This window comes from Lithobates pipiens, unplaced genomic scaffold, assembly GCF_037356315.1.
Source record: "Lithobates pipiens isolate NorthernLeopardFrog02 unplaced genomic scaffold, aLitPip1_a1.2 Scaffold_16, whole genome shotgun sequence".
NCBI lineage: Eukaryota > Metazoa > Chordata > Amphibia > Anura > Ranidae > Lithobates > Lithobates pipiens.
In genome coordinates this window covers 165,208,361-165,226,159 of record NW_027507748.1, presented here as the reverse complement: position 1 = coordinate 165,226,159, position 17,799 = coordinate 165,208,361, and the positions used below count along the sequence as shown (strand labels likewise).

Sequence of the window (17,799 nt, the reverse complement as noted above, 5' to 3'; positions counted from 1 at the left end):
ACAGTGGAGAGAGTCCATTTGTCCTGAATCTCCCTTTGCCAGACTTCTGAGTACATCAGAAGTCTTCCCCCCTACCTTGGTAAGGGGAGATGCCTCTTCATAACAAGGTCTTGTATTCTGCTTTGCAGACTTGTAGCCCCAGGTCTTCCTTTATGGCGGTCTGATGGCGGAGTTTAAATGAAGGACGCTTATATTTTCTTTTGACTGGCAAAAGAGTACTATTTCCGCTGGAAATTGTTTAAATGTATTTATCCAAACTATCGTCAAATAATTGTTCTCCCTTGAAGGAGAAACTAGTTAGAAGGTTCTTACAAGGCGTCTCAGCTGATCAACCCTTTAACCAAAGGGTCCTTCGCATAAGTACAAGTACAAACGCAAGGCGTGATGCCTGGTGAATAGAATCCTTCATAGCGTCTACAGCAAATCATAATGCTTTAGTTAGCTCGGGCAGTTCCTGTGCTTCTGAGAGCATCTGTGAAATGGTCCTTTAAGGACTGACAGATGCCTATAGCTGCAATTGCAGGCTGAGCAACAGTACCTGCTAAGAAAAAGAGGATTTTAACAGACCTTCCAACTTCTTATCTGTTTGATCTTTAAGTATAAGCGCATTGTCCACTGGGCAAGTTGAAATAAACTTTTTTTTTTCACATTGGAAATCGCAGCATCAACTGCTGGAACTTTCCATCTTTTAGTGAATCTTTCTTCCATAGGATAGAGATTTGACAGTCTCTTTGGAGGGGAAAAATGCTTATCCGGATGATCCCATTCGGTATAAATAAGCTTTTTTAGTAATCCGTAGATGGGAAATGAATGCAAAGGCTGTAAAGGCTTCAAGGAACCCAAGGAGGAGACCGGCCCTTCAGCCATCTTTGCAAGCCTCTGTACTTCAGATGGATCCTTGGGAACTTCAAGTATTGTTTCATCCGCAGAGGAATAATCACATATCTTTTCTCCCGATCATCTGAGGGCAATACCCCATCCTGTCCCCATAATTCTCTTGAACCCTCCACTGACTGTAAAGAGTCTAAAGTGGGGGGTCTAGGACGCTTCCTATACACTTGGATGGAGGATTAAAGCCGATAATCTTCCTTCTAAGCCTTGCAAGGCAGAGGAAAATGCATCTTCAGTCACATCTACAGGGGCTGAAGTGTGTGAAGCAGTTGCACCACCGCTAGCTTCCAATGACTCACCCTGGCTTGCCATGTCTGATCTCTCCGAAGAGGAAGACAGTATGGAGGCATAACTGGGATTCCCAGCGCCTGGGGATGACACCTTAGGTACCTTTACGGTAGGTCTGGAAGACATAGTGCAAAGCACAAAGCAGAGGTACACACAAAATATTTGCTTGACAACAATTCTAGCAAAGACAATGTCACCAAAATAACAGTTCTTTTTCTGCTAAGTAACAATAGTTTTTCCTGTCTGGAAATGCCTGTTTAAACCATAACGTGTCCATCACTCTGTAGTCTCTTATGCCGCGTACACGCGAGCGGATTGTATGGCGTACTTAGTCCGTCATACAATCCGACGGACAGTCCGTCGTACTTTCCACTGAACGGACTTGACCACACACGGATACATAAACAGTCCGTCGAAAGCTTGCGCGATGACGTGTACAGCACGTACGACGGGACTAGAAATAGGAAGTCCAAGACACAGCAAAGCACCCTTCCGCCGTGCAAATCCTTTCTGGGCATGCGCCATTCTTAGTCCGTCGAACTAGCATACTGACGACCGTATTGTCCGCTGAAACCAAAGTACGACGAACAGAATTTCGAAAAAACCGAAATACTTAGTACTCCGGACTGCACGCTGAAAAAGTCAGCTGAAGCCCACACACGAGCGGATTGTCCGCTGAAATGTGTTTCGACGGACTAAGTACGCCATACAATCCGCCCGTGTGTACGTGCCATCAGTGTGACAGACTGCCTCTCTTAAAAGTCTTAAAGTTAAAAAGTCTTTCTGAAATGAGAGTGTCTGTGATATAAAGCCTCCGGTGGAACCTGATTGGCATCCTCAGCGCTTCCCCTCAGCTATGCGGCGGGTGCTGTGTGTGTGTGGACGTTACATCCATACACAGCGCCACGTGACCTTGCGTACATGCCCCTCTGCGTTCTCAGGCCCTGCTAGGGACCCGAATGGCTAACACAAAGTAAGGTGAACGTACTATACACCTCTACAAGGGGGGGGGGGGGGGGGGGAGAGGGGAAGGGAGGAGTTCTGTCAGCAGATTTATAGTCTTTAAAACCACAGAAGCATAGGGCGTTTCCCAATGTTACTAGATGGAAGGGCTGGGTTGAAATTAAACCATGCAGCTAAAGCAGCTGCATCAACCAATCAGCCACCACCCATATAGAAGTTTATACACATCTCTGTATTAGCAACTGCTGTATTTTTACCAAATCGCACAAGATCTATTTAAGTAAGAACCCCGTCTGCCGCTGGGACCACACATGTTCTGAGACAGAGCTGCACTAAGACACATACATAGGTAGTGTAAGTTACTCCTTATAGCGGAGACATTTATAAGGCATATAAGGTATATTGAAGGAAAAAGTAAAGGTTCTTCCCTTACCTTGTCCTTGCTGCAGGATACTGCTAATTTAACAGACAGATCCAACTTTCACCCATCACGGCGGGCAGCGTAGTTTAAACCTTCAAAGACTGGGGCCCTTTTAATAGGGGTTCCACTCCTTTGGGCCTTGTATAGCACCCTTCAGGGAAACTTTAGGTAATGTAGCAAGACCAAAAAGAGTCCTGGTTCCTAGGGTCCAGCTCTCAGAGAGAAGCTTTACAGGCAAAAACATCGTTCTTGAATGGAGGTCCAGGTATCAATGGCGAGGATGGATCCGGTTGTGGAGGTTTTTTAAATCCAGAATGGATCCCTCCTGGAGCTCTGCAGAGCACATCTTCACTCGTGACCAACACCTTGGACACTGGGGAAAAAACTGAGTGCTCCTGGAAGGAGGAGGGGTTATACAGGGGAGTCAACTTCCTGTATTGGTTATACCAGTGTCAACACCTGAAGGTAGGCCCATAACCCACCAAGTGATTACTTGAGACTCTGTGTCCTATGATGTATGATAAAGAAATTGTCACAGTGACATTGCAATTTTGTAAAAAAAAAAAATAGGGGCAGAGAGTACACAACATGAAGAGCCCTCATGCTGGGAGGTCTAACCGATTATTGGGGACTATGATCACAGCAGAATAAGCATACATGACGGTGGTGGTATTAGAGTTTGACACGTTGGAAAGAATTGTTGCACAGCTCAGACGTGATTGTTTGGGTTATGCATTCCTATAGTAAGAAACTCTTTTGTATATTATGCATTTCTTCCACTATGTACTCATTTAATGGCGAATACTGGGTGATCCTACCAGTCCCCCTCTTTTCTTATTGCAAACTGAATTGACAATGGCTTACTGTTTTCTGCTTCCCTTCTCTCTGCTCTAAACATACACCCCCACATTTGATTGACAGAGGTTTTCCCCACTTTCCTTCATGCCATTCTGCTATCTGTCATCGCTGCTGCAAACACACCCTTGGCAATGACCCCTACATAATAGACAACAGCTTTCTCCAGTGTCTACTGCAGTGGTTTTCATCTCCTATCCTCAGGGCCCACTAACAGGCCAGGTTTGCAAGATAACTGAAATACATCACTTTTTTTTTAATCATTTATACAATCACATCCTGAAAGACACAACAGAGGGCGCTTCACTACACAGATGCTTACCTGAGGGCTTGAATGCAATTTTATTTTTCTTGCCTTTATTAGCTTGCTTGAGGAAGAAGTCTCTGAGCAAGTCTGCAACTGTTGCACGCTTCGTTGGATCAGGCTCAAAACAAAGCAATATGAAGGCTCTAGCTTCTGCAGACAGGGATTCTGGGATCTCTGGGTGGATTTTAAACATGCCGACCTATAACATATAAAAATATAATCCAATCATGGGAAAGGAAGTGGATGTTATTCTTTCCAAAATGTACAACCTTACAGGAACATGCGGTGAGGTCAGTGGCTGGTGAGGCATCAGGTATCAGAGCCAGATACACACAGGTTACATACGCCACGAACATTAGAGCGAGAGCAATAATTCTAGCACTAGACCTCCTCTGTAACTGTATACATGTAATCTGTAAAAAAAATGTAAAGTGTAGCCTATGAAGATTTTTAAGTACTAAAGTTTTTTGCCATTCCACGAGTGTGCACAATTTTAAAGTGTGATATGTTAGGTATCTATTTACTTGACGTAACATCACCTTTCACATTATACAAAAAAATCAGGTTATCTTTAGTGTTTTTTTTTATATTAATGAATTCATTAATTAGTGATTCATTTTTCCCAAAAAACGCATTTGAAAAATTGCTGTGCAAATACTGTGTAACATAAAAAGTTGCAATGACCATCATTTTATTCCCTAGGGTGTCTGCTAAAACAATATATACAATGTTTGGGGGTTCTGAGTAATTTGCTAGCAAAAAAAAAATGAACATGGAGGAGCGAACTGACTATAATTTAGCTTGATTATAATAGGACCTTTTCAACAGCAGCAGATTCTCATTCTCCATCTCAACTGTGTGAGAAAAACATGGGATTGTGTGTAAATCTTATACCCATAGACCCATGTACATACCCCCCAACTTTTTGAGATGGGAATGAGGGACACCTATTGGCAAAAGCATGCAGGTATAGGACACACCCCTTGTCATGCCCCCTTAAAAGGAGAATTGTACAAAAAAACAAGATTGGTTAAACCCACAAGTGCTTTTTTTTTACCACTACTATTCCTTTATATTGGCTCTTGGAATTTACAAATGCAGCAATTTAGAAATCAGATGAAAGGTTTAGTGCTGGAAAACACTTTTTGATAATTAAGAAGTGGATTTTATATACATCTATATAGATCAGACCAAAATGAGGGACAAATGAGGAAGAATGAGGGACAGAGGGACATTGCTCCAAATCAGGGATGGCCCCTCAAAATCAGGGTACAGTTGGGAGCTATGCATGTATTTCCTTGTAGTTAAGAGGGCTGGGCTGGAAGGGAGCATTTGTCTTTTAGACACATGCCCCTTCTATGACAATGCAGTGAGAGGCGTTCCTCCACTGCAGCATTTTTATTGGACAGCTGGGGCTAATGGTACTCTACCATTGGTCCAAGACTCCAAGCTGTCCATTGAGCTCAGTGCCTCTGACAGAAGTGAGGAGAGGCACTGTGAGCTCAACCTCTCTGTCTGCTGCAAACAGAGTGTGCCAGCTTGTATTTAAACTGCCCGCTCTGTATGTAGCTTCTGACAGGCTGCGCAAGGAGCCCCGTATCTGTGGAACCATAGGTTGTAGGGGCCACACATTTTTACCAGTGGTGGGGTAGGACTTAGGCTACCTACCCCCCAACATAGGCTGCCTCCCCTGACTGCACTTCCCTGCAACCTCATTAACATTAGGCGAAGATCTCTAACTTACAGGTAGCTGGTTAAAGTCAAGTATAAAAGCATAGAGGTTGATAAGCTAGAGTAGATTGTAGCAGTGAAGATGCCTTAGGTCTGATTCACATCTCCGTGGTGCGTTATGTTGTGTGTTAACGTGTGCTGCATTAGGGCAGCCTGATCATTTTGAATACAATAGGTTGTCAGTGTGCCCTAGCGCAGCAGAATCCGCTCCTGACTCTTTAGCCCAGGTGTCTTAGTGTGTTGCGGGTGGCGTTTAAAATCAATGGCACCATAGCACACCTTACCACGTAGGGTGAACCTGCCTTTACAGTGAAGCTGAAAGCAATATGGGTACTGACATTTCTAAACTCCTTCTGACAACAGTATCTGAATGCTTTTTAAGGTTAGTGGTTTAAAGTTTTGAAGAAAAGGTCAGCATGACAGCCAGGCAACTAGCATTTTCAAAAGGCAAGGTCAACAGTGATAGCCTACATGTTTCTCTTATGACTAGTGTCATTTACACAGAATTTTGATAACAGGATGAAGAGAATCCACCACACTTTTTCTGAAAACACTGTGAGACAAAACCGGAAAATGAATTATCGTGTGCAGACAAGAACTCATACAATCCAAGTTCTGTCACAGCTGATAAAGTTATCTTTTCCTGAGACCTTGCCGTACAGTTAGTAGTCGGAAGCATATAATAAGACCAGACTAAATGTACAAATGTTCCTTTTTCTACGGTCACATTTCTCTTGTGTCTTACTTTGCTGGAATTACATTTTGAAGGAAAAGGAGAACTAATAGTGCTGATAATGCCCCTATAACTAGACCATTGTGTTGAGACTATAAAGGTACTAAAGCTTAAAGGATAAGTTCACCTTTCTAAACATTTTACACCCATATTTAGGGTGTAACATGTAACATATTCTGCAACCCCCCCCCTCCCCCTTCCTTGTGACATGTGATTTTCTCCCCGCTTCCGCTGTCACAATTCAAATGCAGCACAGCAATACAGGGCTCCACCCACACTGCCATGTCATTTATTTGCAGGGCTCTGTGGATGAATGAACTACATGTACCGGCTTCCACAAACAGCGTGTTTTCTCAATGAACTGCAAAGGTAGTCGTGAGTGCTTTTGTAGTTCATTGATTCTTTCTGGACTTAAGAACTGTCTGTCTGTACAGGAGGGACAGGTAGACAGCTGTACTGAGAATCTCCTGGAGCCTGACACTGCACCTGTGATCTGCTGACTATGGTTTCAATGCTCTGCAGGCTCCTAAGGAGAAAAATTATAAATGCACATATTTATACCAGCAAAAAAAATTATAATAATTATATATACATATATATATATATATATATATTTATGGCCCAGAGCCCTCTGACCGATACGGATAAGGATGACAAACAAGGTTAACACAAACTCGCTTACTTGAACCGGACCTGAAAGTGTGCCCTGGCCTAACGTAGGGTATACCAAAATAAGGGGGCATACCCTTGATAGAGAAATGAGTAATAAATGAAATGAAAATGAAATGAAGTGAAATGAGTACTCGCTCGAGGAGTAAAATGCTTGAGAAATGCCCTTGACAGGGGATGGGTGGGTGGGTATCGCGCACCGGAACCGACGAGGGAGCCAGGCGAACGGGCTGGTTATATACACCACCGGGCTCCACCCATAATTCCAGGCCACCATACTGGCCTTTCCATTTATGGCCCAGAGCCCTCTGACCGATACGGATAAGGATGACAAACAAGGTTAACACAAACTCGCTTACTTGAACCGGACCTGAAAGTGTGCCCTGGCCTAACGTAGGGTATACCAAAATAAGGGGGCAAAAACATACAGGTAGGGAAATGCCTTTATTGATTCAAGTTTGTTACTGGGTGAGCTTGACAAAGGCCTGGGCCATCTCTACTTGCGGATTGGGTATGTAACGGGCGAAACAGGTGGACTTCCACCTACCCAACTTTTTGATAACGTGGACCGGGACCCCTTGGCGGGAGGCAGTTGAAGCCGCTCCGATCCGAAATGAATGTCCGGAGTAGTGAGCCGGATTGAGGTGAAGGATGCCCAGGAGTATCCTGACATGCTCCATGAACTGGGCTGCGTTCAGTGGCTTACCGTGGAATGGCAGAAGCGGGCCAGTTCCTGGTTGATCGGCCAGAAGGGTCAACAAGCGGGTGAGCATGGCGACCGGGCACCAGCGGTTGTTAGTTTTATAAAAATGTATGTCCGTCCCTGGGCCGAGCTGCTGCGTCTTGGATACTGCTATATGTAGGATGAAATGGTCTCCGTGCCTGACCAGGTGGTGCTTGCATAGCGTGCGAGCTGAGGGGCTGCTGGAGGTAAACTCGCCTGGCCGCAAGAAGCCGTAGAAGGCCAGGTGTATGGCTGCTTGTATAATGGTACTAGTGTGGAGTCCGAAAGGTGCAGTGGCCAGAATATCGGACATGTTTCTGAAAACGTCTCCTGTGATAGGCAGGCGTTTGAGGGAAGCCGCAGGCTGGCGTTTCTGGATGCCACGCATGACGGCCCGAATGGCGTGAAAAGTGAACAAGGAGGGTTCAGCAGGGTCCTGGAGGGACGTAAAATGTTGTACCCCGGCCAGATATAGTCGGATCGTGTTGAAGGATAACGCCAAGTCCGAGTGGCAATGGGCAATGAAGGCCAGAACTTGCTTGACCCGGGAGGTCTCTGTGGAGCGAGACGTTAAGAAATGGTTAAAGGCCCTCCAGGCTGTTTGGTAGGCCTTGCGGGTATTGTCTGCGAGGGAGTGATTGATGAGTTGCGTTGCGGCTACTAGGTGAGGAGTTAATCCAGGGTCAGTTGAGACCAGTCCGGGATAACTGCTGACGTTGGTCCGGCTCCGGGCACCTGATCGAAAAAGGAAACTAAGTTAAAGCGGGAGAGGGCGTCCGCTGCCCGATTACATTTACCGGGGATAAAGGCACAATGAACATTAAATTGAAACAATAACGAGAGCTGGACCAGCCGCCGCAGGAAGGACATAATCTCCAGAGACTTGGACCTGCCTTTGTTAATGATTTCCGCAGTGGCGAGATTGTCCGTTGAAAAGGTCACTGTTTGACCGGACCAACTGCGGCCCCACGTATGGGCAGCGGCTACGATGGGGTACAACTCGAATAGGGAGGACGTCTCGGTGAAGCCCGGAATAGCCAGTATCTGAGGAGGCCAAGGGGCTGCGAGCCAGAGGTGGCCAAAAATTGCCGCAAAACCTGTAGAGGCCGCTGCGTCGGTCACGACCTGCGGTGACGAGGAGGACACGGAGGGAATGAATAGGGACACACCATTCCAGGACGTCAGGAATTCCTCCCACATGGCAAGATCAGCTATAGCTGCGGGGTCCAGGCTGAGGATATGCTCCGGGTCTTGTGAATGAGACAGTAGGACTAACAGGCGTGATATAAAAGCGCGACCTTGAGGGATGATGCGCATGGCAAAATTAAGCATACCGAGAAGGGACTGTAACTGCCTCTTGGTACAAGTTCTGGTGCGGGTGAAGTCCCTCATGACCGACCTGATGCGGCTTAGTTTATCCGGGGGGAGGCTGGCCTGCATAGTGCTGGTATTTAAGCTGACCCCGAGGAAGGTGATTGCCTGCGCAGGGCCCTCCACCTTGTGCTCAGCAATCGGGACGTCAAGGTTATTGAAGACCACCCTTAGTTTATCCAAATCCCCTGGAAGGGAGCCAGGTGACTCGACCAGCAGGAAGTCATCCAAATAGTGTATGACTCCCTGGCACTGGGCTACGTGCAGCAAGATCCATTCGAGAGCCTGCGCAAACGAGTCGAAGAGCCAGGGGCTACTCTTGGACCCGAAGGTTAGCTTAGTGGCAAAATAGTAGAGCTCCCTCCATTTGATGCCATGCCAGCACCAGAGAGATGGGTGGATAGGAAGGAGCTTGAAGGCGTCCGAGATGTCGGCCTTGGAGAGCCATGTTCCTGTGCCTGACTTGAGAATGGCCTGGATGGCCATGTCTACGGACGCGTACTTAAGGGAGAACTCCTCAGAGGGGATAAGAGAGTTGAGACTGGGGACAGAGGAAGAATAAGGCGCTGACAAATCGTAGACCAACCTAAGTTTATTGGAGAACTTGCCCTTGACAAGCCCAATAGGGCTGACTCGCCAGGTGTTAAATGGGGGCTTCGTGAAAGGGCCTATGATGAAATCCCGGTCTAGCTCTGCCTGTAATAGCTGGTCGATGGCTTGCACGTCCGTAGCTGCTGACCGCAGGTTCTGGCACTCGTGTGTAAGGTGAGGGAGGGAAATAAGTCCTGTATGAAAGCCCTGAGTAAAGCCCTGGACTAGGTAGGTGGCAAGTGAGGGGGTGGGATGATTGGCGAGGTAGACGCTGAGCCACGACACGTTGACCCGGCTTAGTCAAGATTTTCTAGCCTGCTTGACCTCGCACATGAGCCTGGGATGAGCTCTATTACATCGTGAGCATACATGGAGCAGCCTGCACTGGCTGAAATTGCACGACCCACTGTTGTAGTTGTTGCAGATGGCTGCGCCCCCCAAGGTCTTGACCGGGCGCCCCAGTTTATCCGTCTGCGGCAGGCGTACCGGCGCCGGTAGGGCCTGGGCAGTGCCTGAGGTCGATGGACCGTCTACGGGTGGGGTTGCCACTGAGCTGGCACACCAAGTCGCGGTGTGAGTAGCCGACTGGCAAATGGCACAAAGGGGGGACCGCAGCCCTGCGAAGTGTCGACAGAACAACTCGGTGTCCAAGACACTCCAATCCGTAGGTGTCTGAAATTGGGAGAGCCTGGCGGCCGCCTTAGCGGAGAAGGAGCGGTGATAGTCATAAAATGCAAAACCGCCGTATTTGTACCCCAGGTCAACTACTACGTGGAGGTAACGATCCAGTTCCTCCCTCCTGCCGGGGGAGGCCGAGCAGATGACATCCCTCAGCATGCCGAAGGCCAAGGTGAATTCGGTGACCGAAAGCTTCCTGTCCAGCCTGGGGTCTTTGGCTTTGAGGACCACCGACACGTCCCCCCAAGTGTAAGCTTTATTTTCTGCCAGCTCATGAATGGATATCAGGAGTGAAGCCAGATTGACGTCCTTCCCCTCTAGGATGTCCTTCCTGATGTTGGCTGATATTAAATGAGAAGGGTACACTACTGGTGTACACCCTGGGGTACCTGCGCTGGTGTTCTCCACTGCTTGTGAAGCTGGTATAGGAGGAGAAACGACTGGGCGGGTCTCGAGGAGGGCCACCCGATTCTGAACGTCTGACATTGAGGTCGTCAGGGATGACACCAGCGTGTGAAGCTGCGTGATGGAAGCAGCGATAGAGCCCAGGGAGGCCTGCTGGACACTATCCTCAACCGCGGCTGGGGGAGGAAAAAGGAGCCCGAAGAGCTCGGCCTTTCTGGCTGTAGCTGGGAAGGGTACACCCCTACGCCTCAACTCGGCTGTCAGCCTTGGAATGGTCCATGATCTGAAGGACCTTTGGCTGCCGCTCTCTGAGACGAGAGACGGGGACAACGGAGCCGTGAAGTCCTCGCTGCCAGCCTGGGACATGGTGGCAAAATCCCGGCTTGGTGAGCCTATTAATCCTAGGGTCCGGGTTTTTCTCCTATACGGAACCTAAGAGGGTGACATGGATTACAAGACTCGTAGGAGACTCCTAAGCAAACATTTTTTTTTTTTTTTTTTATGAAGAATACTACCGCTTGTGGGCATCTCCCTCCCCGAAGATACTCTTACCTAAGGAGGTACCGTCCGACCCGGTGCAGGTTGGACCTACCGAAACTCGACTGATCTGAGGAAATGAAGGTAAGTTTGTATGAGACTCCTATACCTGCAGAGAGATGTCTAGCTAAATTGTGGAGGTAAGACTGGAAAATGTGAAAAAGACATAACTGAAACGAGCTACATAAATGAACGAGCAGACAACCGAATTTAGAATCACGTGCATACGGCGACAGAGATGTGACTTGGTTGCGTCGAAAATTTCCTTTTCCTTCCCTTTCCCCGTTTTTTTTTCCAACGTGAATGCCCATAGTCCTTGGGGCTCAAGCGGAGGTGGACCCCGCCATGTGGAGCTCAGGCAGGGGGGGGGGGGGGGGGGGCCTGCCGCGTGGAGCTCAGGCGGAGGTGGAGCCCGCCACGTGGAGCTCAGGCAGGGGGGGGGGGGGGACCCCGCCACGTGGAGCTCAGGCGGGGGGTGAACCCCGCCACGTGGAGCTCAGGCAGGGGGGGGGGGGGCCTGCTGCGTGGAGCTCAAGCGGGGGTGGAGCCCGCCACGTGGAGCTCAGGCAGAGGGGGGGGGGGACCCCGCCACGTGGAGCTCAGGCGGGGGGTGAACCCCGCCACGTGGAGCTCAGGCAGGGGGGGGAGGGGGGGGGGGGCTGCCGCGTGGAGCTCAGGCGGAGGTGGAGCCCGCCACGTGGAGCTCAGGCAGAGGGGGGGGGGAGGGGACCCCGCCACGTGGAGCTCAGGCGAGGGGTGAACCCCGCCACGTGGAGCTCAGGCAGGGGGGATCCAACATTGAAGGATCAACTGGACTAGAAGCGGGAAGTGATACGTGACCGTGAAATGAGTGAATCTGCCATGACAGAGATCCGAATCGCCATGCCACAAACTAGCGACCGAGCACGAAACGGAACCTGGAACATGTACTGAAATGAGGCCATCCCTGGGGCACGCCGGGACGAATTGGTCCATGAACATGACTATTCGTACCGGAACGTGATAGGTGAAATGAAAAAATGAAACCCATGACAAAGACTGGAATCAGAAGACGAGCCCATGCACCTAACAAATGAATCCCGTCTTTGGAGCATGTACTGAAATGAGGCGTAGCAGCTGGGCGCACCAGGACGAATCGGTGCATAAAGGAATGCGACAGGATTCGAATTGGAGCGTAATAAGTGACAGAAATGGTATGCCATGACAAAGACAAGAATCAGGGACCGAGCATGAATCCTGCAAGTGATTCAGTCTCTGGAGCATGTACAGAAATGAGGCCGAACCCTGGGGCACTTCAAAGCGAATCGGTGCCCCAGCGGTGCGACAGGATTCGCGACGGAGCGCGACTAGTGACAGAAATGACATTGGAGCAGCAGAAATGACTGGGACTGAAATGTTTGAAGAAGGTGAAATGAAACACATAACATATTTGCATGAAATGAAGAGACATATTCGAACTGGAGCAGAGCAAGCGAAACATGCGGACTGATTGCCTTGTCGTAACGAGCAGTCGGCTGTGGGTCGAACGATTCGACCGCTACGATAGAAATGCACGGGCAGACGAACGGTTTCGAATGCCGTAGCTGCGAATGAATCGCCTGGCGTGGCGTAATCGAACGTGTCGAATGATGACAACGCCTACATCGAAAGTAGCATACAGTGACAGGCGTACGAGGCCACCGAAACATTCGATATGAAACCGAGCGGCTCGTGCATACAAGCGAAATGACGGTACATCGAAAACATAATGAAAAGAGGGTGCCGAAGCCCTACCTGCGACAGCCGGCCCGAGCGACCAATTCGATAGGTACGACGACGACGACGAATCTGCGGACGCTGATGGACGAGACGGGATTGTCAGATTGAGACGAAAAAAGCGGGAACTGCCGAACAGGCTCGCTGCGTCTGATCTGGATAGTCGGCCCTTGATATCTGACGTATCAGGTATCGCGCACCGGAACCGACGAGGGAGCCAGGCGAACGGGCTGGTTATATACACCACCGGGCTCCACCCATAATTCCAGGCCACCATACTGGCCTTTCCATATATATATATATATATATATATATATATATATAATTATTATTATTTTTTTTTAAGTGAACTTATCCTTTAACCAGATACTTGGATACAATCTACTTCTATTTTGGTATCCTGCACTCTTATCTAGGTATAAACATTAACAATTCATTTCTCTTACTTAGGCTGGCCATAGACAGAGCAAATTTCTTTCCTGCAACCACAGTGTTGACAGGGGAATCCCTCCCCGCTGATCCCTTGTATCAACCCCGGAAGGGGGTTGGGTGGGGGCATGTGAAGCCATCGCTGCTGGGAGAACACAGTGATTTTTGCTATTGGCTGTAATGTGTAAAATCCAGCAGGCTGGTTGTACTCAAGTTGATCAATCAATCAACTTGGGTACATTCAGCCTGCCCATACATGGTTCGAATACATGATTCAGAACCGTCTATGGCTGCCTTTACTGCCTTTTTGTCTGTTAAATATACCAATAAAAGCATTTAGTTGTATCTGTTCCAACAAAAACACTGTACATATTGATGCAGTGCTCTTGTGTGCCTTCTATGTCCTGTGCATCATGCAGTGTTATCTCAAACAATGCTATCAGGGTTCAGTTTGAACACCTCCTCCTATGTTATGGAGATGGAGAGGGACTGCTTTGTAGTCCTAACACACTTCCTGTTCTAGAATAACAACCCTGCTCTTCCATATTTAGATGACATAACCAATTCATCTCCACTCCAAAGCTGGACCTTCCCGCTGCCATCTGAACTCCGGGTGCTGGAGAACTATCAGAGTCTTCCCCACTCCTCTCACACTGCAGTAATAAAAGACAATAAATGACCATCATACAGCAAAGTCTTCATCATATTCCAAGTTTATTCCACAGAGCAACTACAATCCATGCAAACCGCCCTAGGACCACCCCCTTTAACAACTTTCACCCAATGGTGCTTAATCATAGACCACAGACCTCTCTGGGTCCTCCAAAGCACAGTGAGTGTGGTCACCGTAGAACAGGAAGTGTGTTACTGGAAGGAGCTCTAGGTGAAAATATAGGGAAAATGCTTAAAAAAGGAAAGTAATGCAGCCACCACATCTAAGGGCTGAAAAGCACAACTCATATCGGCTTTCTCCTCCTATTAGTATGCACCTTGTCAACTGATTGGCGCTTACAGTGCCGGACCTTTAGAGCCTGTGTCGGAAATTAGGTAATCGCGCCCCCAACCACTCATGTAGCCAGAGGCCGTTAACCCAGAAGGAAGACCAGGTGAACATGTCAGCCATCTTAGCGCTGACATTGTGTCACTGGAATGCTTCATTCTAAGTTAAGTCTCTCGTAATGTGCTAGTATGCATATTAACACATTAAGACATTGCCTTGTAGGATTTTTTTATTTTACCACAGCAGCACAGCTCAAGAGCAAGCCTGCTGGAGTGCCCCTAAAGCAAGTTGCTTGCTATGAGAGCACTTGGCGGGGGGGGGCAGGAACGCTAGCGGGGCACCCAAAAAGAAGAGGATCGGGCTGCTTTAAAATAACAAACATGTTCTACTTACCTGCAAAACCATTGCAAAGAGCAGGTAAGTAGAACATGTTTGTTATTTTTTTTTAAATGGAACCTTTAGAATCACTTTAAAATATATAAAAAAAAAAGAAATCTTACAGTAGGTTCTAATACGTTGTCAGTATATCCAAAACTAAAGTGTATCCTGTCTAATACCGAGCTCTAAAGATCCTTATAAGAACAGATAATATACAATTTTGTAGTAATTCTTATATAGAATCATAAACAGGGACATTTGTGAGCTAAAACTTTACCTTAAACATTGCAGCTTGGGGTTCCCCCAGCTCATGGAATGGGGGCCTTCCAGTTGCCATTTCAATAATTGTACAGCCAAGAGACCAAATATCGGCAGGTGCTCCATATCCTCTGGGCCCTTTATCTATAATCTCCGGTGCCATGTATTGTAATGTGCCTGCACACAAAAAGTATAGGACAAATCATGTTATACCAATTATAAAAAGACAGTCGTAAATAATGCCTTTGATCAGTAGCGATTACATTGTAATCTGGCAAAGGAAGAGGGGTTAATGACTTAGTGAATTAAGTTTGTATTTCAATTTTGTGCAATATGACTGGGTACTCAAAATAAACATAGCTTCACCTTATTCACCAAGCTAAAGCTGGCCATAGATGGAAAGAATTTCGAATGAAGAAAAATATGTGAGGAAATACTCAAGATATCGCTATAAAAATCTTTTGTCTACTTTTAACATTTGAATTTGTATTGAATGAATTTTACCAAAGGAGAACCACATTCACTGTTAGAAATTCATTAGTTCGAGAATGATTTTCCATCCGGCTCCCTTAAATCTTTTCTTCACTGCGGTCGAAACGAATGTTGCTTTGGCCCACCAATGTTTAGAAAAGGGAACACACTTTTTTAGAACATTTTTTTCCTAAGAATTTCCCTTCAAAATTCTAATCTTCAATGGCCAGCTTAAATGAAGTCTTTACTAAATTAACCTTGAAATTTACTATGGTTGAATTATCTCCATTAGAGTTGCTAAGACAACCTGTATAAGAAGCCATCTATTGGTTGTTCCAAATGGTTCTCACCCAGAACTGAAGAATAGGTTTTAGCTGGAGAAAAGTGGTTTGTTTTGTATATTCAAAATCCTTTATAATTACAACACTTTGGCACGGGCACTTATTTCCTAGTATAATTTAGCTTTATCCAGCCAGCGTCTTAGGAAGATTAGCATATGATCTGTATTTGGAGTATTGGTTATTCTGTACTAGGTATACAAAAAATACATGCTTTTTATACTCATTAAATGATCAGGAGGCTAGTGATTAAAGCATGTCAGTAATAAGATTAGAGATCCAATCCAAGGCACCATGCACTCTTGTGGAAGACGCCAGAACATTCCAGGGCTGTCAAATGGAAGTAGCTGCCCTTCTACAATTCTGCTCCCAGAACATCCAGTAACCATTATACAACCCCAATTCCCCAAAAAATGGGACGCTATGTGAGATCTACATAAAAACAGATGGAAATGATTTGCACATTTCATAAACCCCTATTTTTTCGTAATACAAATTAGAAAATATATCAACTAAGAAAATGTACCATTTTAAGAAAAAAATGAAGGTGATTTTTACACTGAAGACAGCAACACATCTCAAAAAAAGTTGGGACAGGGCAACAAAAATCGGGCAAAGTAAGTGGTACTAACAAGTAAGTGCTGGAAGAACATTCTGCAACTAATTACATTAATTGGCAAAAGGTCAGTAACATGATTGGGTATAAAAAGTATCTTAAAGAGTCAGAGTCAGAATATCTCAGAAGTAAAGATGGGCAGAGGTTCACCGATCTTTGAAAAACTGCGTCTAAAAATTATTGAACAATTTCAGAATTATATTTCTCAATATTAAATTGCAAAGACCTTGAATATATCATCATATACAGTACATAACAGCATCAGCATATTGCAATAATCTGGAGAAATCTCAAGTCCAAAAGTCCGAAACACAATATGGGATGCCTGTTATCTTCAGGACCTAAAGCTCCATACACACTATCAGATTTTCTGCTGATTTTTGTCTTCAGATTTACCAAAACCATGTAGTGCAAGGGTCTGCCTGATTGCATACAAATTGAAACTCCTAAGGTTTGACCTCATATTTTATGGTTTTGGTAAATCTGAAGGAATCAGTCAGCAGAAAATCTGATAGAATGTATGGGACTTTAGACGGCACTGCATTAAAACCAGGCATGATGGCATGATGGACATCATTAGACAAGGCTTGATGGACATCACTGCATGGGCTCAGTAATACTTCCACAAATCACTGTGAACAGAAATCACTGTACCATCCAAAAATGCAAATTAAAGCTCTATCATGCAAAGAAGAAGCCATACCTGAACACGATCCAGAAATGGTGCCATCTTCTCTGGGCTAAAGCTAATTTAAAATGGTCTGTTGCAAAGTGGAAAATTGTTCTGTGGTCAGATGAATCAAAATTGGAAATAATTTTTGGCAACCATGGGTGCCGTATACTTGGGACTGAAGAGAAGAGGGACCCTCCAGCTTGTTCAGTGGGTCAGGGGTGTAATGACAGGTTCTGCAGACAAGCCCTGCAGCTTTCATCCCCTACCTGCATACAGGCAGTCTGGGCAGTTGGCAAAGCTGCAAGGCTTGTGAATAAACTATGACAGCAGTCAACAGTGCCCTTGCAGTTCATTCATAACTACAAGCCGTTAGCTGTGGTGGCTGAAGGTAGTTGTAGTTCATGAATTCACAGGAAACTGTGAATGAATGATGCAGCCTGTGACAGCAGGTGTGGGGAGAAGATCCCCACCTGCTGTCACACCGAGAGAGGGATTGGGGGAACTGGAGGCAGGAGTTGGAATGGATGGAATGGAATGGAACATGCAACATGTTCCAAAAGGTGATCTTAGCCTTCAAATATACCATTGAAAGCAGTTTTCTTTTATCTCTTTGATAAGTGCAAAACGTACCTCTGTTGATTCTACCAGAAATATTCTGAACTGATACCTTTTTGTGCTGACTATTATTAACAGCAACATTGCTCTCAGCTGTGTCTG

General features: G+C 46.4%; 1 protein-coding gene across 1 annotated transcript in view; it reads right to left on the bottom strand.

The window, feature by feature from the left end:
- The window catches only part of MAP3K15 (mitogen-activated protein kinase kinase kinase 15), a 287,980-nt gene that overhangs the window by 51,054 nt on the left and 219,127 nt on the right, over positions 1 to 17,799 (bottom strand). Inside the window, exons 19-20 of the mRNA XM_077480742.1 lie at positions 15,004 to 15,161; positions 3,741 to 3,924 (exon numbers count right to left, since the gene is read on the bottom strand). Of these exons, the coding sequence (XP_077336868.1) occupies positions 3,741 to 3,924; positions 15,004 to 15,161 (342 nt within the window). The remainder of the gene's footprint in view (positions 1 to 3,740; positions 3,925 to 15,003; positions 15,162 to 17,799) is intronic.